General features: G+C 37.3%; 2 protein-coding genes, 1 long non-coding RNA gene and 1 other non-coding gene across 5 annotated transcripts; 2 read left to right on the top strand and 2 right to left on the bottom strand.

Moving 5' to 3' along the window:
* Nucleotides 1-7674: 7674 nt before the first annotated feature.
* Nucleotides 7675-10370, bottom strand: LOC113697858 (uncharacterized). Its single transcript, XR_003450036.2, has 2 exons — nucleotides 9864-10370; nucleotides 7675-8376 (listed from the first exon to the last, which is right to left on the bottom strand). It is a non-coding gene; the product is annotated as an uncharacterized lncRNA (long non-coding RNA).
* Nucleotides 10371-10860: 490 nt separating this feature from the next.
* LOC140010422 (protein LIKE COV 3-like) lies at nucleotides 10861-13959 on the top strand. The gene is made up of 6 exons (XM_072057399.1): nucleotides 10861-11087; nucleotides 12095-12147; nucleotides 12560-12669; nucleotides 13055-13222; nucleotides 13295-13519; nucleotides 13618-13959. Exons 1-6 carry the CDS (start codon nucleotides 10926-10928, stop codon nucleotides 13722-13724), a joined length of 825 nt encoding a protein of 274 aa, XP_071913500.1. The 5' UTR covers nucleotides 10861-10925; the 3' UTR covers nucleotides 13725-13959.
* Nucleotides 13960-14628: 669 nt separating this feature from the next.
* TRNAE-UUC (transfer RNA glutamic acid (anticodon UUC)) lies at nucleotides 14629-14700 on the top strand. The gene has a single exon. It is a non-coding gene; the product is annotated as a tRNA-Glu (tRNA).
* A 272-nt stretch (nucleotides 14701-14972) lies between these two features.
* LOC113699002 (ATP-dependent DNA helicase DDM1) lies at nucleotides 14973-21907 on the bottom strand. Of its 2 annotated transcripts, none has more exons than XM_027219018.2 (16): nucleotides 21713-21907; nucleotides 21432-21518; nucleotides 20353-20613; nucleotides 20176-20262; nucleotides 19240-19586; nucleotides 18916-19105; nucleotides 18614-18789; nucleotides 17724-17793; nucleotides 17449-17638; nucleotides 17236-17331; nucleotides 17057-17151; nucleotides 16832-16951; nucleotides 16241-16360; nucleotides 16007-16105; nucleotides 15816-15926; nucleotides 14973-15579 (listed from the first exon to the last, which is right to left on the bottom strand). In XM_027219018.2, the coding sequence occupies exons 2-16, from the start codon at nucleotides 21498-21500 to the stop codon at nucleotides 15340-15342; spliced, it is 2271 nt and encodes a 756-aa protein (XP_027074819.1). In that variant the 5' UTR covers nucleotides 21501-21518; nucleotides 21713-21907; the 3' UTR covers nucleotides 14973-15339. The 2 variants fall into 2 exon arrangements, with proteins under 2 accessions (XP_027074819.1, XP_027074818.1); XM_027219017.2 differs by having other exon boundaries at nucleotides 21718-21907.
* Between the last annotated feature and the right edge of the window lie 1955 nt (nucleotides 21908-23862).

The following is a 23862-nucleotide window of genomic DNA, read 5'->3' as shown; positions in this document are numbered from 1 at the left end:
CAAATTTTATTAATTTATAAGAACAAGATTTCAACCTTTTCAGGGCGGCCGCACTGGTTGGTTTCCCCGTTGTTCTGATGTCATGTACGACTGGCAAGACTGGATCCGCCAATAAGCAAAACCTCCTGCGACTTTGGCCAAAGATGTACTGCAATTCAGCCAGCAAAATCATTATCGTTTGAATTCATCTTATCTTCCAACGTTACTGTGGCCTCCCTTTCTTTTGAATTGTTTCATTCATTTCACACTTGTCCGAGTTGCAGGCAATTGATGTTTACATCTAGAACCCTTTGGCATGATGACTTTCACGCCTAACGTTAACCTGACGAAGATTACGAGGAAGCTACCATTGGCTCATGCAGTTGGTGCGCTGATAGTGATTTTTCAGACCGATGTGAAATTGGTTTTTGACTGAGAAATTATCAGATTACGGTTCCTTTCGACTGGGCTTAGAATTAGATCACCAAAAGGCCTGTGGAAATGACTGTAGGAGATTGACGGCTCCGATCCGATGGCCTTTGGCTCGTGGATATTCGAATTTTGCACCCCGCTCTCAATCATTTCAACAAGTCCCCGTCTGCAAAATAAACTGGGGACATTTGTCTTGCAACTTTTGAAGCCAGAAGCATCTTTCAAATCCTTGTCCATTTTATCTTGACTGCGTGAACTAGAAGGAAATACTCCTATTTAGGCTCGTCTGGAGTCACACAGCATTTACAAAAACAAAAAGGAAAAATAAAAAACACTAAAATTACTTTTAGAGTGTTTTGTGACTTATTTTCTTTAGATTAAAGAGTCCAACTTCTGGTAACATAAAGCACTTTTATCGTGTCAAAACTGTTTCTTTATAAGTTGCCGTAGCCTCAAATGTGCCTTTACTGTTTTAACTTTACAGAAAATTTTATTGACAAAAGGACAAATCAATTTTTTTTTTATCATGAATTTAAACCATATATCTTACATCACACTTAACTCTTCCGAGTGACATCAAATATCCAAAAATACAGTAACTGTTAAGAATAAATAATCTCTTTTTTTTTTTTAAACAAAATCTTTCTCTACTTGGGGAAATTTTTTGGAAAATTTTTGAACTTGATCAAACGTGATGTCTCGGACAAGTCAAAATTAGCATTAATCTAGCTGACTATATTGAGCTTCGTAACTTTCAATCTCGCTTATTATCATTCATTTGTCTGATCTCATCTGTTCCCGGCCTCAAAAAAGTTGCTTAAACAATCATTACGCATTCCGCACAATCAGCTTGTAGTGTATGTTCTTATGCAATAATTTACCAGTATTGTTTGTCAATTCATTTTGATAATACTACTTTTGCAGGTGGTGAACAATTACTACAATACAACTTCAGAAAGTGGTTTTAGAAACGGATTCTAAAGCAGCTTTGGATCTAATACAAGGAGCAGGTCCGGATTCACCTTTATCCAATCTGATACGTCGCATCAGGGATTACACATGTAAGGATTGGATATGTAAGTTACAGCATGCTCGGAGAGAAGGGAATAAATGTGCAGATTGGCTGGCTAAACAGAGTGTTAGCAGTGATCCAGGGATACGGATCCTAACTGAACCTCCACAGGAACTGTGGGAATTAATTGATGCAGATATTTTGGGGGTTGCGACCCCGCGTTTTGTTACTGTTTAAGAGGGTTGACCTCTCCCATGTGAACAAAAAAAAAAAAAAAAGTTTTCAACTTGTCATCCAAACACTGGAAAATGATTTGGAAACTGATATTTAATATTTTCTCCCCTTTGCAAGCAATTTAATCCACCCGTAAAGCATTGCATATTTGAGACAAAGGGCCCAATCTTTTCACTGTCAATTCTGATTTGATTTTGAGTCAGAATTAGAATAATTTGAAAGCATTACGTCACTCCTACCAAATAAAAAAAAAACACACACACACACAACTACGCGCTCCCAAATAGGCATACTCATCAAACACCCTCACAATGGATATCTTAGCTGTTAAAACATATATTAATTTGAGTATATTTGAACGGAGATTATTTGGGATACCTTTTTTGAAAAAATACTATTACAATATTTTATGTAATATATGTAACATAAAAAAAAATATCTTTATAATACAATTTGTGAACATAATTTGCTATCCATCCACACTCTTTAGTCTACACTTTGGTTGTTAAACGTATGTAGTGCTGCAACAGATCAAGGGCTGAAACGATGTCCACCTGGTCCAATTAGCTGTCACTTATAAACCCAAACCCAATAAAGAAAGAGAATAAAGAGGATGGCCCTGACCAACAACCAATAAGACCAGGCCGAACCAAACAGCCAACCACTCGTGCGGGTGGCCCGCTTTCTCTTCTACATGAACAGGCGTTGATGTGGCCTACCCAATCATTGCAACCATTTCTCCACCACGTGTCCACGCGCCACACGTGCGGGTGGTTTGGAGGGGTAAAAGGGGTTTTATTGCTCACCAACCCGCGTACTTTAGTAGATAGATAGACCAGGAAGGAAGACGAAGGACCCGATACTTGCGTGGCGGGAGTGGTTTCCCTTTTCTTTTTTCATCCCATCTTTACAACCCGATTTGATTAGACGTGAGATTTGTTTGGCAACAGCAGCTCAGAAAAGTCGAGCCCAGGATCCTTTGACGAGACAAACACTGTGGATTCTACCATACAATGGAGGAAACAAACGGGAAGAATGCTACTCCATTTGTCAGTAAAACCTACTACCCTAGCTAGCTACTTCCATGTCTCAACTTAGTGTATTAATTAAGCTACACATCTTTTTTTTTTTTTTTTCCTGCATAATAATGAAGCTTAGTGTGGGGATCATTGCCAACCTTGACTAAACCTCCTCGACTATTAGCCTTACTTTGATAGTTGTCGACCCTCAATCATGGGGATCGTTGATCCACTTCGAATTTATTCATTTACATTACACGTTATAGTAATTCAGAATTCATTAATTTGACTTTGTACCTCACCGTCTCGGATCTTGCTTGCACACGTTATAGTAAGTGACGACTACCGATGATTGAGTTAGCATATGACGCTGTATTAGTCCGAATTAAGATGAGATGATATATCGATATTAACTTTAGAATTTCATGTAAAGAATATCAACGTTGGAACATCCGTGATTATTGGTACCTAAGACAAAAAGTCATGGAGGTTTATTGGATCTAAAATGTACAGGAGAAATTTCACTCAAGTTGAAGGTAGCATATAATAACACGTTTTCAACTGATGCCAAAAATTGATTGTTATAACCTTTATTAGAGAATAGGATGCATGGCCAAAAAAAAAAAAGAAGAGGAGATTGAAGTGGAATCCAGGCGACCACGTACTAAAAAGTGTGAGACGCAGTCTAGTTGACAAAATGCTTCCCTTTTTTTGTTTTTGTTTTTTTTAAAAAAAAAGTACTAATAAGTAGATAAAAATACAAAATTAATAAAAGCCTTGCTCTTTATTGTCTCTACCAACCAAACGACTGACCTAAAATCTATCCCGCAAAAATGATAATCTAGTGGGTTAAATCCTATTCGAAATATTTTTCCTTCCTATCTTTGAATATACTCGAAATGTATGTTTTTCCCCCCCCCCCCTCAAAGAAGTAGTAGTTGATAAAAAGATACGAGTTAGGAAGGAGGAGGTGGCGGTGGAGGTTCAAACTTCGGACTTGATATACCCCGTGTGAGGTATGGAACTGGACATGGAGCTTCAAACAGGCTTTCCACCAAACTTCGCTGTGCACCCAATTTTTCTTTGGTATGTAGTAGTGCTAGAAACCTATCATCATGAGCTAAACATAAAAAGGGGGAAAAATAAAAAATAAAAGAAACAAACTTGTCATCTATTCTACTAATTATACAATATTCGTTGGTCAGTAATAATATGCACTCGATATAATCTCCAGTTTTCAGAGGGCCACTGCAATAAAGCGTGGGCCAAACGTTCTAGATAGTTAAGGAAGACGTTGTCGATAAGATAACCATGACAATCAGGATTGAGGTTGAGGACGGCTGCAAACTCCTTCAAGGTTCAGAAATTAGAATGAATGTGTTCAAGACGACGATAGCTCTAGCTGCCCGTCTTTCTCAATCATGTCTGCCTGTATTTCATTCCATTTAATTGATTGTCATGCAGAGGAGATGGATACATATAGACTGGTGTTGGTCTTGTGATTTGCCATATTACGAAATGGACGTAGAACTAATAATGATATCCTCGTTACTCTCCTCCTTCGACAATAATGTATTTCCAGTACAGATCGATTTCAACTTTCTGGATAGATTCTAATCTTTCTCTGTCATATCATCCCAAGCCCTTTTTTTTTTTTTTTTTTTGTGAAAAAAAAGTCCCCGTAATAAGTTGGTTGAATCATGATTCATGAAGTTAAATAAAACGAAAAAGGAACAAGAGTTTGATACTGAACCATGATAGAGCCAAACGGCGAAAAGGAAGACATGCAGATAATATATACAAAACAGAGTTGGATACAGGTAAAACATGAGCATACGGTTCATTTCCATCCAGACGGGGCGAAGTTTGTCAAGAATATGTGGCAACACCTTATGGTCTCAATTAGGAGTACTAATTAATCGGAAAAAGACAATAGATGATGAGAAAGATTTGGCTGTTTGAATTATTGCTATTTTTTTGTTTGCTGTCCATGACAAGAAACTTCAAAGAATGCGGCTGCACAATGCACGCATAGTTTTTTGTCTTCTTTTTTTTTAAAAATATACACGTAATGCAAGCCTATCTATTCTTCAGAAACTAGTAGTTGAGTAGATGCAGCATTAGCCGACAATAATGGATCATATCAGCCTCTGGTTTCCAACACGAACCAAACGCCTGCATGACAAGTCGACATCAGCTTCTCTGAAACAAGAGCTAAAAAGCATGGAGGGTTGGAAAAGCATTTACTGTAATATTCAATGACCAAGAGAACAATTTTCTCTCCAGTAGCACTGAATCATAACGCGCAGAAGACACGGGAAAAAAAGGTCCACAATATACAGCAGTGAGCAGCATATATAAACATATCTCCGTATCGCGTTCCATTCCTCAACCCCACGCATCATAATTTCACAAGGAAAAGAGACAGACGGAGAGAGTTAGCAATGATTGCGCACGCGCGCTAGTAATCTCTAAAAACGTGGCCGCATGATGTTCAGAGAATCGCAGGCAGTGCGAGGGCAATTGGAATCATTGCTCTTGCGCTTTCATCCCATACTCGTTGACCATTCTCGCTACTGAGATAAAACCCCCCACTTCTTTCTACGTCGAAACCACCAACAATTCATTAAGCAGCGTTTTAGATTTTGGAGGTCCTCTTATCTCTTTTTGGGTGGGATTGATTTTTTTGTCGCTGTTCTCAAGGCAAGGGTCCTGGTGATGTAGCAGCAAAAGGCAAACAGTGCATAAATAGATAGATATGATAGTGCAGAGCTAGCTGCTTGTTTTGATGATGTAAATAATGATCTGTTGGTCCACTTAATCAATGGAAATGCAGGCAATTGTCATCGAGTTTAAGACCCTATTTGACTAAGCAGTGACCGCTGTACGTACTAAAAAGCAGGTAACAACTGGCTAGAACTTAGAACTGCGCGAGGGAGGGAGGGAAGGTTGGATTGAACGATCCATAAGACGGAAGAAAAAATCTTTTGAATTCAAAATTTTTTATTTATTTATAAAAGAAAAAAAAAATATATATATATATATATAAAAAAAACCTTAGAAGAAGCTAATTTCCTCATCCATGCCACGTACGTACGTTTAATCTTGAGTGCAGCAGCACAGCTCCTTATTTCAATTTTACTTTTCGTTAAACAAAGCTAATCAGTTGGAATCCAGTTATGGATGTGTCTCGGATCTGTGCTTGAGTAATCGTTAATACGCCTTTTCTCGTACTTGTTGCATTTGTTCTGACACAGTAACATATCATGTATGAAGCCAAGTGCAGGTCACAAGCATTTTTTGAACAAAGAGTAGATTTATTAACTAGATCGTGTACACCTCCACCTTTGATATCATATGTTTGCCATTGCAATTTGCTCGAACTTTTTCATAATTTAGATTTACGGCCCAACCGTGACAGTAAATTATTTGAGACAAACACCGCATTGACATATGTATGAGCCCCAACCGTCTTCGAAACCTTCCACAATGAAATAATAATGCTTTGGTGATGCATCAAACTAGTTTCGTCATAATCTTAAGCGCCCGCCCCAGAATTTTGTGGCTCAGAACAGTAGTAGTATTATAAGAAAAATGCAAAATTACACCAGCAAAATGAGTACTATTATTAAATTTATATGAACACAATGCACCAAGGCAGTTGACTGGAGTAGAAAAAGAGTAGGAGATAAAAAAAGTTAGCCTTTCAAGCTAGAAATTAACGTCACCAGGCACATTTGGTTCTAGAGCCATCTGCCTTTTTTACTTTCGGCAACGTCAAATCCAACCCCAGGTGAAGTCCCACTTGAATTTCAGACCGTCTAGATTGACGCATCAGTAATGGCGCTATAATTTTGGTTGAGACCTGAGACCGGAGACAGATGCATGATGCAAAACCAGCATTCATTTCCTTTCCAATCCATGGTGTTAAATTCAGAGTCCAGTCGTGGGAGCAAATGCCTCAATGATGGCATCGACCTAATTATACGTGATTTTGGAAGCCTATTACTATAATATGGGAGTTCTGTATTAGTTTACAGCTCAGTGGACTAGTATTGATAATGATTGCCCGATAATTTCGGCCTTCGGCACTAGTTTAACTGATTCTGTCATGTATTATCTTATCCATCACCTTTAAACAGACTCAGACTCGCTAATTGGCCAATGTCCTCACCTGATTTTGCTTTATGTTGAGTTGTTAATGGAGACGTAAATCTTTGAATAAGTGAGATGCAATAATGGAGTCTTTAAATCTTCGACTGAGCTGGACAGGGAACTTGCTCGAGAAACAGACGCAGAAAAGCAATCAGCCATCAGTGTTGTGGATGACGATGATCCAGTTTTGTATGGACATTAGTGGTCTACATAGAGCTATATATTTCTTTCTTTTTTTTTTTCTGAATTTTATGTTAACCCACACCATGTTACCGACCAACATCATTCTCTCAATATTAGCGCATGATCTTCTTTGAGATGCTAGTCAAAATTGCCGAGCGTTGCTGCAATTCCAAATCCACTGTAGGATAGATCAATCACCAAATGCAATTCCAGCCACCGGGAAGGATACACAAGAAATAGTAAACGAGAGAAGGAAAGAAAGCTTTTCATTTTGAGGCAAATTCTTGAAAACTTTCAAGTGACAGTCACTTGAAAGGGTATACAAGATAATCAGAACATGATTTGCTCCAACTTAGCGGTACTTTACATTAAGACTCTTTCATGGTTTTCCACCAATAGGAGCAAGAAGCTGGTCCCTATACTTTACTGTTCCCCTGATCACTTCATTATTCTATTCTTCGTTGTAACTTTTGATTCAGGGATTCAAACATTCTTCTCTCTGCACCGCCCCCGGGGGGGGGGGGGGGGGGAAGAACTCATGCTCTAGTAATAGCAGCAACTAAAGCTATCTATATTCAGTACTTTCCCCATAAAATTAAGGCCTCGTAGAAGCAGATGGTAAAACTTACATGAAAGGAAGAACGGATGCAGAGAAGGAAGTAAAAGACCAAGTAAAGCTATTGCCTTTATTTACATGCCAACTCAGTGTCGGATAATGGACATATGCTAGAAGGGGTTCCTTTCTTACCTTAGCACCTACTCTTGATATCTGTAAGAGGCTCTTCTCACAGACTATATATATGTTTCGCCTGTTTGTCCTAACTTTTGATAAAACATCTAAACACATATCTCTGACTTTGAATCTATTCCTTTCAATAAACATTGCAATCAACTGGAAGAAATTCTGAGAGTCATAAGACCTTTGTGTACTCTCCTTTGAGAAGTTTTACAGGTAGAGGAATGAATTGCTTGGTAAAATTTCAAGGCTTCTTGAAGAAGATGGAGAGAGAGAGACAGAGAGAAATCATTGCGCCACCGTAGTCACGAGAGGTGATAAAGATACCTGAACTAAGTCAGAGCTCTTAACAAAATCAGCACCACGGTTCAGTCAATGTACCAGTCAGTCAAACTCAGCTCTGCAGCTACTGCAACAAAAGCGGTGATCAAAACGACAGTGGTAATAGTCTTTCTTTTTTCCTTGCAAGGACCTGCCGTGAAATTCTCAAGCGAACTGGAAGAAAAATACCAAAGCACATGATCACAAAAGAAACCCAGTAGTGTCTGAAATATAGGGTCACATATGATGATATGACAAGTGCACTGAACAATGATGCCCACAAGATGGCCACCATAACATCATCCCTGCAACAAACAGCCGCGTTACTTATGTATCGTACTGCAGATAACACAGCTAAATGCGAGTAACTATGCCTCTAAAAGATGGGGTTCATGGAGATGGAACAATTTGCACATAGTTCTAGCAGTCTGTTATCTGAAGAGAAATGAGACGGTGCATGAATCTTGAGACAACACAGTCAAACACAAAGTATTATCAATAGCAGCATAACGTAATACATTCATTATATATCAACTTAAGCAGAGACCTTTGAATTGCCAAAATGGTGTTCCACAAAGCTGAAAGCATCCATAGAACATATAGAAGAGGAATCAAGTTAATACTTATTGATAATCAAGAGAAAAATGTCCGCTGAAAAAGCATTGAATATCTTGGGCTATTCTTTCGAGGAAAATTTTCTCAAATGGAATAAGATGAAATGTGAATACCATTTCAGTACCCTGAAAGGGAATAACTTTCCAGTTCAAAGCCACTAATAGTCCTAACAGGGGAGAGAGATATTCAGATAGGCTTGTTTCTTTAGCATGGAACAAGGACTACTGGAGCTTCAACAAGGCTCATCCATCAATCATATACCTACTAACATGCAGGAATGTAAAAAGTTGCTCTAAATTTCCAACTTGCTTTCTATTTGAAGGAACATATTTTCTTATCCATATCAAGTTTTACATTAACGACCGTTTTGTCCTCCGCGATTCTGTCTGGATTAAAAGTTTCACTGCAACTGGCACACAAGCAAGGAATTAAAGAAAGTTTTAAAGGAATTATTGCAATGATTCAGTTATCCACTCGAGGGATTTCCCTGTTCCTGATGTTTGCTTTTCTAACTCTTCCACCCAATCTACCCAGCTTGAACTGACAAAAGATAATCATTTACAAATAATCCCGGAAAGACAGTTTTAGTCTACATACTGGATTACGAAATAGCTCCACGACGTTCAGATGATTAAAGCCGGATATAGTTTCCAGCTGTTGTTCCACTACAGCCAACTTCCTGCTAAGACACTAGTTTATTGAATATGCTAATATGCACACAAGCTCTCTCTCTCTCTCTCTCTCTCTCTCTAAAAAAAGAAGGCTTATTCATCTAGTAGTTTCAGGCTCAATATCCAACTACAGTTCTATGTTTCTACTTAACATAACATCGAAATTCCAAAAGGGCAAACCTAGAAAACAGGTTTTCTACGACTGCAGAATGTGAAAAAAGAAGCTACGCTAAGTACATACTACAGTGGGGGTGTTCCCAAGCTGACAAACTGAACTCCATTAAACTTTACTACACCTTCCGACGGCAAAACAGCAAAAACAAAACCTAATGGAAAAATTCGATCTTGGCAACTCATTAAAATGCCCTTAGCAGGAATCATATCAAGAAAAGAACAAACTCCACTTAAACAATGTCCGACATATTAAAGAAAAGATCAATCCAACCAAATTTCAGGGCACATAATTGGGAAGAGCGAGGAAAGCGAAGAATAATCACAACAAGTACCAGGTTGTGAGAAGGGGTTTGGGAGAGAAGACGGTGAGAGCGGGACATTTATGCTGGGATCGGATCTGGTAATCACGGAGTTGCTCCACCAGTTTAGACCGAGTGATCATCTCTCTTGAAACGACCCAACAACCCAGCCCAAGATATAATTATTGTCTTTGTCACCTTCCCACCGCTTTGCTGCTTCACCTTCCCACAAATTCCAGATATGCGGGCGGGCGGGCGCTGTATAATCTAAGCCTCCGTCGAATTCGATTTCCAAATTTCCAATACAATACTGGGAATTTAGACAATCTGAGGAGCTTTGTAGTTCGTTTCCCTACTAAGGTGGACAGCTCAGCTCTACGCCTCTACTGGGTAACTCGCGTGCTTAATCTTTTTTTTTTTCCCCTTGGCGTTTATTTTTTATCTTTTTTTTTTTAATTCAAAAAAGAGGGATTAATCATTAATGGGGGCTGAATGCCGTCATCGGGGATTAAAAAGGGAAAAAAAAAAAAAAAAGGCGCTCTCCCTCACCGGCTTGAATGCAGACCGAGTTCCAATTAAATCATATATAGTAATTGAAAATTAAGGGGGCTAATTAATTCAATTAAGCAAAAGCTTGGCTGCATGCACCTAGTGACTGGCCTATAGTACCAAGGCGGTCTATTTTGTTAGTAAATTTTATCTGTAATGAAATGAAATACTCCTATCATCTAAGAATTTTGAGAGAGATAAATGATAGTAAGGAATTCGTGCTGGTTGAATAACGATTTTGGGGTAACATATTATTGCAACTAAATTCCCGCATGTTTTCTGTTTCTGTTTCGACGTTTTTACGTTCAATTTTGAGCACAAGAATAATTATACTTTGTAATTTAATTAGTGAGTTTTAACGTCCCAATAATGATTTCTGTATCCCCAGCCCCGGGAAGGAGGAGTTAGAGAGAGTTGGTTGGTTACACACTTTGATTTAGCTTTGGCTAGTCTCGCTGGAAGAAATCAGAGAAAGCACCCAAAAAAATAAAAATAAAAATTCCAAAAAAAAAAAAAAAAACCGAGAGAGAGAGAGAGAGATCACGAATGGGCAGCAGTAGTAGAGAGAAGGACAGAGATCTGGAACGTTTGATACCCATAGGAAGCTTAGGAATCTCCGACAACGTTAATGGGCTTGCCTCCAAATCCTCTTCCCCCTCCGAATCTCCCCTCGCTTCCACTTCTTTATCTCATCATGCCGGCAAAGAGGTTTTCTTTTCTTTCTATAGCTTGCTCTTTTTTCTCTTTTTTTCTTTTTTTTGGTTAAAGAAAAAATTAATTTCCCTTATCCCGTATATTGACATGTTTCACATGCACGTCGTTTGCGTTACCTCTGTGTGATTATAGTAAATTGGCATTTTTTTTTGAAGTTAAAAATTCTGGAATGTTGAGACAGTTCCTTAGTTACTTGCCTTAGCTATTATGTCTTCATATTATTGTTATTTATTTATTTTTTTCTAAGGAGGACAGAGAGAATGATCGAAGCATCTGCGAATTTTTTTTTTAAAATAAAAAATGTGAATATAGAACACCTGATTGCCTCTTTTCTGTCTGTTTTTGGGAGTTGAGTTATAAAAGAACAGAATTGAATATCGTCTATAGTGTTTTAGCTTTATTTAAAAAAAATATATATATATATTGTTCCAGTTGGGGTTCTAAGCACAAACTTACAATCAGAGGAAATCAGTTAAACCAACAATTTCCCTCTCTCTTTACACGATAATTTTAATTTCATGTGGAAGGCTTTTATTCCATTCCTTTTACCATTATTGATCTTCAAGTTAGAGCAATCTTTTTTTTTCCTCCTCTTCTCATTCCTTTTGGTCCCAACAGAACTCGATTAAGTGATGATTCCTGTCACCAGGACTAGATTGTATGGAATGAGGCCTGTTAATTTGTATTAACCCGAAATAACAAATGAAACAAAATGAAGGCGTTATGTTCCTATGCTTTTCTACGGAACAAGAATCTATATCAGAGAATCTTGAGCTTATTAATTCAAGAATCTGAGGTCAGCAGTCTCCAAAGCTAAACTTGCATCAGTAGTGACAATTGTCTCTTAGGTATTGAGCTTTGTCATCTTACGTAAATTTTGTTCTCTCACACACATTATATGGACTTGGAAGTGCAAATGGATTCTCAGGTAGCTTGTCTAAGTTTGATTCATCTGCTCATGTCTAACGATACCCCTCATTTTCATTTTCCTGGTGTCACAGGCATTTAGCAAAGTCATTCGTAGCTGGGCTTCTAAAAAGTTTATGTCGGGATGGTTAGTTCTCTTGTGCTCTATCGTGTTTCCTTTACACTAAAATTTGGTTCAATTACGAATTGGTGCAACTCAGAAATTAGAGGATTGAACAAGGCAGCATGTGGTGCTGCTGCAGCTGAATTTTATTCCAGTCACCAGTTGTGATGACTTGCTTTAGAATGAGCGGAACTGAAAATTATTTATTTGGTCATTGCATTCGATACCGCCAGACTCTGTGTTTCGATGAAGTTTTAGGTGCCTTAAGGAATAGCACATCAGAAGGAAACGTATCGCACTGAGGCGTTCCCTAGTTGCTGCATGGTTAATAGACATTGCATCTTGGATAGATATGCTTCTCTATTTTCTTGAATTCATCTAGCAAAAGTAGCAGTTATTGCAGGTATATGTACATGATTTTGACATTGTTTTGCAGTGTCATCTTGTTTCCAATAGCGATCACATTCTATATCACTTGGTGGTTCATTCATTTTGTGGACGGGTTCTTCTCCCCCATCTATGCTCATCTGGGGATTAACGTATTCGGTTAGTGTACCAGCTGTATCTACGTATCAGTTTCATGTCTCATAAATGATGAATGTTATTTTATTCATCTGCAGTTTTTAACAGTTAGTTGGCCAATTCGACGAGTCCCCTAAATATGCACCCTTCAATGTATGCAAACAAACTTGATGTCTGCAGTAGAATGGTGCAGTATTTAGTATGCTCCTTAGAATTTGTTTGTTGAAGTATGTTAGCCGCAAATCTTGTTGCTCGAAGTAAATAATTCCTTGGGATAATCAAATTGACTAGAAAACGTTCACAGGCTATATATGCCCTGTTGAGATGGTTGAACAAGATATTGGATGCATTACTGCCGGCAGAAAATGCATCAATTAAACTTGCTGACTTTAGCGATTTGTTTTGACAGGTCTTGGATTTGTTACCTCGATAACTTTCATATTTTTGGTTGGAGTCTTCATGTCATCATGGTTGGGTGCCTCTGTTCTCGGATTGGGAGAATGGTTTATTAAGAAAATGCCCATCATGAGCTACATTTATAGTGCTTCAAAGCAAATCAGTGCTGCCATTTCACCAGGTAAACCAAATTCATACAAAAAGGAGTGTAGTCACATGAAGCACAAGGATTTGACACAAGTTATTGTTCCAGATCAGAATTCACATGCCTTCAAGGAAGTAGCAATCGTCAGGCACCCACGTATCGGGGAGTATGCACTTGGCTTCATTACATCAAGTGTCATCCTCCGCAAGAGTTCAGGTTCAGAGGAGCTTTGCTGTGTTTATATACCCACCAACCACCTTTATCTAGGAGATATATTCCTCATCAACTCGAAAGATATAATGAGACCGAATCTCTCTGTTCGAGAGGGGATAGGTAAGAATCCAAGAGAAGACTACTTCCTGCAAATCTGTTTACACTTTCTTCGACTGTTAACCCAAATTCATGACAACCTGAGTGTGTATGTATTGCAGAGATAGTCATATCTGGAGGCATGTCAATTCCCAAGATATTGACCATAGTGGATGTGCAATCCATTCTATCACCAAGAGTTGGAAAATTTGCAGTTCCACAAGTTTAGTGGCCATTTACAGATCTTAGAACTGGTACTTTTCAGGAGCATTTGAATGAACCACTGTAAAGCCTCAACTTGCATGGTAGGAAGCCCTTGGATGCTACAGCCTAGGAGAGATCCATTTTTTCCTAATATTTGAACTTTGTTACTAGTTATCGGTAAACTGTGGTCGTCACTTCTGTGCAGCAGTTGAATTTGGCTGGTTATCTGCGTAATTTTTATCAGGTTAAAGTTCGAACCAGTCTTGTCTTTCTTGGCGCTTAATAATGCATTTGAGGAAATTAGCATTTGTCAGTCAAGAAGCATGTGTTCCTCTCTTGCAGGTGCTGAAGTATGTGAATGGGAAAACACAACAGGTTTAAGATGGTTTCAGAAACACTGCAAAAAAATCATTTCTCGTAATTGTTCTAATATAAGCTACGCGCCCATGGAGAAGTGAAAAGAAAAATGGGGAATCCCGACTATGACAGATCATATTTCCTTCGAACCAAGTACTGGAATCAGCTGTGACATCTTTTTCAAGATAGGAATTGATATCTAATGCATTCAACAATTTCAATGTATAAAATAAGGGAAAAATAATAATAATAACGACGTCACAATGAAATTTTCTGACGGAGCGGTGAAATGCGCTGAGATTCGAAACAACAACTACTGCGAAAGCACTCTGCTGGTTCTCTTTCATTTACAAAGATGTTAAAATTAAAGCTGGAGTTGTTCGTGAAGAAATTCATAAGCAAGAATGGTGGAGAAACAGCAGTTCGACTAAGCTTCAACATCCGACCAGTTCGAACGACTATTCACCCTAATCCTGCATGGCTTCAGACTTGATAGGCCCAGCCGTGCATGTGACTGATGAATCATCACTTCAACAAACGACAAGCGATTCATGCGACCTATGTACGCAGCGTCCGTTGTCGTCCAGCGGTTAGGATATCTGGCTTTCACCCAGGAGACCCGGGTTCGATTCCCGGCAACGGAAATTCGTTTGCTTTTTTGGTTTAGAGTGTCGTCTAAGTCGACAATTTGATATTAGTCGTGGCAACCGTGGAAGCAACCCGTCTTCGCCGGCCTTAGTTTCACTTTCAGCTTCCGCTACTTGAATTTTTTGTTCACATGGTAATGGTAATTGTTCTTGGCAATCTAGAGTCTGGACTCCATATATTTTTTTTAATCATCAGACTAGGATATTTTGATGGGGAACATTTACAAAATAATTGCGAAACCAAAGTCGATATTAACCAATGAACGGAAGAGAAAAAAGTCTCGCGGAAGACAATCGCCAGAAACACCAATATCAAATGGCGCATTTAACACAGTTTTTACAGCAGACAATTGACTATGCGATTTCAGTTGCTGTTCCCTGCAACTTGCTTCACGACACATTTACAGTAATCTGTAGGAGTCTAACCACCATTTAAGAGAATGTTCTCTGGGGATATTTGCAAAAAATGAGAGAAAACTAGATGCTTAGCATTCTCTAGCTCAATGAGAGCAAAATATATTCATCCCCGACAACGAAAAGCTAAAATATGTAAAACCCCAAAAAGAGAGACCTCTCCTCCCAGCACTCGACTCCAAAGAACAGCCCAACTAACACAAGCACCAAAATAAACCTTCATCAGCTGTTAAGGGTGGAAAGCACTCCGCCTGGTGCAGTCGGGATCACCACCTCCCAGCCAGGCCCTTTAAGGGGAAGCACAGTTGAATCTGAGCCAGTCTTTCCATCTTGCTCTGAAGAAACAGCAACAAGATCACTCCTATCTAAAACCCTTTCTAGATCATCTTCACTAATATCCGTCTGGATCCATTTCTCCTCGGCAGTTCCTTCATCTCGGAGAAGCGCCAGCAGATCCTCTTCCTGAATATGGGAGTTTATCTTAACTATGAAAGGAAAATAAATCTGATGTTCTGAAAGTGTTTTAACTAGATAAATGCCTATTTAAGTATCGCTGAGGACAAACTTGATCTCACATTTTTCAGAGTGGAGAAAACAAGTTCTTCCAGTTTAGGGCATAACTTAGTTAAACCTTCAAGGAAACAACCATATGCAAAAAAAATTTATTAAAGGAAAAAACATGTAGGAAGAAGTACAACCTCAACTGCCTCCATTGAATTGGGCTTGGTTCTTTCTTGCTTAAACTGCCCCTTACCAATTACCACGTGTTCGAGCTTTAATTTACTGAATGCTCTTTTCAGCATACGACCCTGATAACAGTTCACAGTGTTTTTAATCAGAAGAAAGCAGCATAAAGCCAAAACCAAATATTGAGTGAGAAGAGAGATACCTCCACCGATTGGGCAGTCGCTAGCCTGTAAACATGAACAGGTTTTGTTTGACCAATTCTGTGACATCGATCCATTGCCTGTAAATCCATTTGAGGATTCTGTTACACAAGCAAAATTAGTCAGATACATTGAACCATAAAAGTGTTCAAGTAGAAAAAGTTTTAAAAAATCCATGTCCGCATTCTAATGAGATGACAATGAAGAGAACCATAAGGATAAGATTAAGAAGATACCCAATCACTGTCATATAAAATGCAGGTATCAGCAGCAGTAAGATTGATGCCCAGCCCACCAGCTCGGGTGGAAAGAAGAAAGATTCTGTATTTACTGTTCACATCATTGAACTCCTGTATCTGTTTGTTCAAGTAGATTATTATCAGTCAAAACAATTCCATATCCCTTTAACTAGCACCATTTAAGTGCAATGCAGACTATAGAAGAACTCACTCAATTCCGTTTTAGTAAATCACTGTTTCTAGATCAAACTAACAAGTTTTGCAGACGTGTTCTACTATTTACTTAGATCTCACAAATATAAAGTTCAAATTGAAACCAGGATTTCTGCAATTGAATGGAGGGGTTGGCAAAAATTTCCATAACTGAAACTCTTGTGTCCAGAAAAGACCACAAAAAAGAGTAGCATCATGCCCAATGAAATGGTGCTATGTTAACTCCAAGAAACAGCAAGAAGCAAATTAAAAACAAATACAATATTTTTATCTAAGCTTATGAGAAATTGCTGCAAAAATTTTCGAGAAATCCAAACTGAATTATATATAAAGAATGCACCAAGATACAGTGCAACTTTAAGAGATGTTCATTACCTGCCTTCTCCTTTCTTCCAATTTCACTCCGCCATCAATTCTGCAAACTTCAAAACCTTTTTCAGCAAAATAATAATCAATTATGTCCAAAATCTTGGTCCATTGAGAAAAGATCAGAACCTGCATTGCAGTTACAATATGAAAAGGAAAAGTTCAAGATCAACAAATTAAAGGACAAAGTAGAGCATAAAAGCAACACATTGAACTAATTAACTACACAAATACTTTGTGCTGACGAGCAAATAGCTTTCCCACTAATCTGTCCAACAAACGAAACTTTCCACACTGCTCAACTACCTGGTCTACAGGTGGGAAGAAATCTGTCAAAAGAGTATGAAAACACAATTAAAATCAACAAGAAGCTCATTGTGAGAAAATCCCATCCATAGTTGTAAAGGACATACAAGAACCATCAAAGGCAGACTCCAATAGGTCAGGGTGGTTGCAATTCTTCCGAAGCTGAATCATCAAATTATTAAGTCTCCCTTTCATGCCACGTCCTGCATTTTTAACAGAAATTGCAAAAAATGCTTAGACACTTCATCTTATTGATATCCAGATTCCAGAAATCCAGAACACACATCCTATTTCTTCCATAAGTAAAACTCCGTAACTACCAGAGGCTGCCTTCTCCCGCAGATGATCCTCTAGTGTCTTATTCAATAGATGATCTGTGAAATTCTTTTGATGATCAGTCATGGTAGCATATAAGATTATTTCTTTTTTCCGAGGGAGCATTTGTTCCACATCTGATTTCAACCTCCGCAGCAGAAAGGGACGTAAGATCGAATGGAGTTTTGCCACCACCTGTAGGTTTTGTAAAAACCAGTTACAAACACTAAAATTCATAAAATCTTCCTAGGAGGAGCTCCGTTAGAAAGCAACTATTTACCTGAGTTCTTCTCTTCTCTTCCAATTCTTCCCTTAAAGCCTCATTGCTGCCCTTTCCAGAAAGATCAAACCTGAGATGTAGGCGACAACATAAGACTTCAGTTGAGGAGAGACCAAAAAAATCATGATTACTTGCAATAAATGACTGTAATCTATGGTGGTAAGTACTCAAAACATATGCCCTTCTCCCCAAACTCAACTTCCAAAAGAAACAAAGAAAATGTTTTAAGTGCAAAGCTTTGATACTCAAACAGTACAAACATTATGGCCCATCTGACAGTCTGCTCATTGTTACTAAAAGAAGGAAAACAAAATATTATTATATTTTGTTTAAAACTAGAAATTGCATAAGTATGGTGAATAATTTGTTAAAATTCGTAATAGAAATTATCATTTCTTAATCACATTTGGCAATCCAAAATGCAAATAAACATAAATATCTATAATCAAGACTAAAAATACAGAATTCTCAGCCACAAAGGCAACTATCACTAAAACATTACAATATACCAGGAAAGTTAAACCCTGTGATTGACAGTGAATCCATTGAGAACATCACAATGAGATAAAGGTTTTAAATACATAAAACAAAAGACCATAAAGAATCAAACATAAAGGCACCTAATTACAACTTCAAGCACTAAAATATTACATTGTACTGGGAAAGTTAATGCAGTGATTCCATAGACAAAAATACCATGAGATTAAAATTTTTAAATACAGGGAACAGACGACACACTTCATCATGTAATGAAGAAAACATAAAAGCACCTTCCTTGCCCAAGAGGAGAGCTGTAATAAACACAAGAGCTATAAAGGCTTTAGTGCTTGTATAGAAATTATTTCAGTGACAAGGATTCTGGGATATGATTTAGAACAAAAGTTCACTACCATGATTCAAATTCTTGATCCGAATTGAATATGTCCGGCAGAATAAAATTCAACAACGACCAGAGTTCTGTCAAGTTGTTCTGCAGAGGTGTCCCAGTTAATAAAATCCTGTTTTCAACACGCAACAGCTTAAGTTCTTTAACTAATTTGCATTGTGAGTTCTTCAACCTGTGCCCCTACAATAGTAAAGAAATGAATCAACTTAAAAGCAAAATGAAGAATTACCTCAAATGATGAAAATGCAGTAGATAAAGTATGACAGGGAAGAAGGTAATATCTGAAAACCATAGAAGTCTGTATACCTCATCAACCACCATATATTTCCAGTGATAGTGTCTCAAGTGCTTTCGTGCATCCTTCATTGCAACTTCATAGGAGGTAACTACAATGGGGAATTTAGGACCTATTGTATTTGGCATGTATTTTCTCCTTATTTCATCCCTTTCTTTCCCATAACCATGGTATATGATTGCATTTAGTGAGGGTGCAAACCTACAGAATATTTTGGGGTGAAACAACGAATCAGCATGAAGCAGGTATCCAATTGAACAAAGGAGAAAAGTGCAGCTTAACTACAGAATCAAAAAGTGATTACAGAATTGAAAATAGAGAACAAATAAATTTACCGGTTTATCTCATTCAGCCAGTTTGAGAGAGTGGAAAGAGGAGCAATAATTAGATATGGTCCATCCAAACCATTTCCTTTCAAGTGCGCGAGAAATGCAATAGTTTGTATAGTCTTTCCAAGACCCATTTGATCTGCAAGTATTCCATTCAGCCCATTTTGCCACAATGAAATCAACCACTTAACACCTTTAAGCTGATAAGGCTTCAGCTTTCCACCGGTCAACAACGGCACCAGTTCAGCCTGCTCTTTCTCATTTCTCTCTTCCTCTGTAAGGTTTGAATCCTCTAAAGAGACACCTTCTTTAGATCTTGTGAGCATGGCTGCAACAGCTCTTTTCGCCTTACTCTGCAGTAAATCAATCAGGAAACTTGGATTACACCAAAGAGCAAGTATAGACCCCCTAGATTACAGTATGATCTACACAGTTTGTTTCTCACTAAAGTTGACCTAGTTAATATTCAACAGATTCTAGACTTGAGGAAATTCAGAAAGAAAACCAAGAAAGCACCATGTGATAGTCATTGATCTGATATATAGTATTCTACAGGTCAACCTAATTTCCTAGGGTACCTCCCAACTAAAGCTCACTTTTCCTTGCCTTAAATAGCATACTGCAGTTGTTTTGAATAGTACTTGCATAGTAGGTGAAAGATCAAGCTGCAAGAATTATTTTGAGACATGTAGAGATGAGCACAACTCCATTTAATCGTGAAGAATTTGAAAAAAAAAAAAACTGTGGTTCAAAACAGGATAATAGATTATGTGAACATTGTGTTCAGGTTGTAAAAGATGTTAAAATTTCCCCAATTTGCAGCCACAAATAACATAAATGCCTATACTTTGATATAACAAATGACACCATGAAGACCTCCAGTATAGGGGAAAGCATGAATATCAAATGTAAAATAAAAAATGGAAGGAAAAAAGGAAATACATTGTTGTAATTTGAGGCTGCCTTTCTCTTTGAACCACGACCTTTCTTCTTTTCTTTGGTAGTCTGTTCATCACCCTCCAATCCTTTCTGATTACACAATACAAACACCACTGACTCAGCAGAAACTACAACTAAACACACTGATATCATAGAATCTACAGATTTTTCAGGTCCTACCTTTGAAATGTCATCCATGTTTTCCAGCAAAAACTCTGTATAAAGTTGAGTCTGAGTCAGAAGCTCATCCAGTTTGGTAAACTGGATGTCATTCAATACAGGTACCTCATCAGGTTCATTTGAATTTGCTTTTGCCCGCTGTTCTAGAAGCTTCTCTTCCTCTGCAGCCATAGTTTCTGTTATGAGAGAAGAATCTCCATACTTAGCATCAAGCAATAGTTCTCCCTCCATCTTGACACAATTTTTCTCCTTGCAAGCATCCTTCAAGGGAGACAAACAAATAAACATTACATGAAATCACCTGGATTGAACAGGAAACAAGAATCTGATTTTTTCAACGAGAAATAAATCATGTGAAACATGAAATTAAATGTAACTGCATCTCAAGTATTGCATTAGAGTACAACAAATGTTTTTCTGCTAGCCAAGCTCTTTACGGAAACAACACCTAGACCAGCCAATTCAATAAGCCACCATAATGAAATGTGCAAGAACAAAAGTCACTCTTATCATGTATTTCTCCAGCTAAAGCAAAAACGATGCCAAACCCGTCTTGACTGACTGCAATTGAAGATTCCCCAAAAGAGGGGGGAAACCAAAAAAAAAAAAAAACAGAAAATAAAGCTCCCGAACTCACTTTCTGCTATTATAAGCTTGAAATCACCCAATCCCCTCCTTTCCAAGCATAGAAATGACACACTCTCAGTCAAAGCCCTTTTCCTTCACACTTCTAAAATTACCAGTGGAGCTCACAATGAAACCTTAACATGATCAATGTAGCCCCTGCAGGCTTTCCTTTCACCACAAGCATATTAGACATGAACCCTGACCATTTACTTCTCAACGGAGACAGATTTAAAAAAAAAAAAAAAAAAAAAAACTTCAAAAACAGGAAAAAACCATGGAGACTCAGGTAAACGCAATGAAAGGCTCTAAACCAAGCCTAATCGAAAAGAGGATGGGTAAAACCTTTCTTCACAGATGAATAAAATGACATGAGCGGAAAGAGAAATACAAAAGAAAAAAGAAAAATCATCACCGTAAAAAAAAAAGAACTACCAGAAGAAATGGTTGTATACCTCATCTTCAAGAACAGAGGTAGGAGAATCAGCCTGAGGCTCGTCTTTCACTCCGTTCTCAGCCACCATCTCTGCTTCAATCAACCCCTGGTACACTCAAATTCAAAACAAAAATTAAAACATCAATCTACTAAAACCCTAGCTCTCTTTTCCCCCCATTTTCCAAAACTCCAAAAAAAAAAAAGGAAAATTTCATTTTACAGCTCCAAACGAAAATCAGACGTCCGATAAACTCATTAACGCATGATACAGAAAAAAAAAAAGAATTATTAGTGGAAAACCTTACTCGAGTCTCGGAAAAATAAGGAGAAACAACCGGAACTGGAAGAAGAGATTCAGGACTAGACCAGAGGGAATGGGTGGCGTCTCAGTATATGAAAAGTTTTCAGCTTTATAGAGAATAAGACTGATGGATGGAGTTGATTTTATAGAGAAGAAGTCTTTTTTCACGTAACAGGGCAATTTTTTTAAAAAATAATACGTATATTACAATTTGTGGAATGCGACTTTTTAAGTGAATGCCCGTTCCTGAGCGAGCGGCATTGGGCGGGAAAATGGAGTGGTTTGAGTTCGCCCTCGGGTTTCCAACGTTATATCGAGCAAGCCATCATAAATTTTTTTTCTTACAGAGTAAATACACCCCCCCCCCCCCTTTTTTTCCCTGTACTCATAGTAGCAGAATTTTTTTCCTATGAAAAAATGAGGTTTAACTTCAAAAAATTTCAGTTTGGATTAACATATTTTTCAAATACAATGTTATAGTAATACATAAACAAAAATAATTCAAAAACATGTTTCATATATATAATATATTAAATATTTCAAAAAACATTTATAGTAAAAATTTTTAATATATACTATTACAGTAAAATATTTCAAAAATACTTTCAATAACAGCTAATCCAAACGAAGAGTAAATGTTAAGCATATTCATCTCGATCTTAAAAAATAAATTTTAAAAATTGGCACTCATGTGCTAATTCTGAAAGCTTGTATTGAGTTCTTATTTAAATTTGTGTTTTGGACACTCATCTATCATCATACAAAAATCAATATAGGAATAAATTTCTCAATAATACGTAACTTACTGCTACAAATGTAGATGAAAATCTTCTGAATTGTTGCCTAAGGGTTAGTAATTTTGATTGTCATATAAGAACGTATGCACTTTCAATACTGCTTCATCTTCCTCTTATTTCTGAATACTAACTTGGCATTTTTTTTCAAAAAAAAATTTACATTTTTCATAAATATATATTTTCAATCACTTTTTTTTTTTACATGCATCAGATTAATACAATACTTTTTTTTTTATAAAAACACCAGAAAATAACAATACAAAAGGAGTGCAATTTTTTTGGAATTTTTATAAAACGACAGTGAGATCACGTGTTTGAGATAAGAAGATAATTGCAATCTATGTGAAGAGAATTTTTTTGCGAAAATTTATGATCTGGAGATTCAAACCTCAAGACTATTACAGTAGTTCATAGCAAGTGCTTAAAAAGGTGATCCATTCGACTTTACACATGAAGTTCATGGGAGTGTTTATCTGGAATTGTGTAGAATAATTAGTGGCTAAAGTAGTATTCATGCCTCGAGAAAAAGATTGAATAACCCCTGCATTTTTTTTCATATGCCAAACCCCTGCATTTCATATTGCGCTTCAAAACTCTCATGAAGCCCAGGCGTAAATCTTGAAAAATTAAAAGCACGTCTTAGTTATGGCGTTGCTATTTGTCGGGAATACAACTGCCGACTCTTTTGCTGGTCACGGTTCAAAGTGTAGGTTCCCAGCTTCAAAACCCAGCACGCAAAAGAGCGTTCAATTTTGATAGTTCTAATTTTTTTTATATAGTATAAAAAAAATAATTAACTTTATTAAAAGAATAAATTTAGTTCGCTATTTTTCTAAAATATCCTTACATTAAATAGAGTACAACTTTATGGAGTATTAATTATTCATGAAAACTTGAATTGATGGTCAAGAAAGAATCAATCCTCATGTTACATTTATTTCACATTTTCAATAAAAAAAAAAAGTTTAGCCGCCTAATATTTCACTTATTAATCAAAAGGTTTCATCAGCCTAGCACTCCATTTCATTTTCAATTTCCGCCAATAATAAGCTTGAAAGAATAACAAAGTTGACTTTTCATATATCAATATATTTTGAAAAATCTAAATGTATTAAATGGGATAGGTTAACAATCTATATTAAATAAGATAGTTTATTGTAATAACAACCTACATTATTGAATGAGAGCATTTTAGAAAAATTAAAAGATAACTATATTTTTCAATTGAAAAATGAACTATAGTTTAGGAACGAAAAAAAGAAAAACATGACCACCAAAGTGGGACGAAGTTGAGTACTCCCTCCTGCAAGAAACAAAAATCGACTTAACCTCTCCCCCTGACGACCCTGATG

This window comes from Coffea arabica, chromosome 7c (assembly GCF_036785885.1).
Source record: "Coffea arabica cultivar ET-39 chromosome 7c, Coffea Arabica ET-39 HiFi, whole genome shotgun sequence".
NCBI lineage: Eukaryota > Viridiplantae > Streptophyta > Magnoliopsida > Gentianales > Rubiaceae > Coffea > Coffea arabica.
The sequence above is the reverse complement of the archived record's forward strand: the minus strand, read 5'-3'. Positions and strand labels throughout refer to the sequence as shown.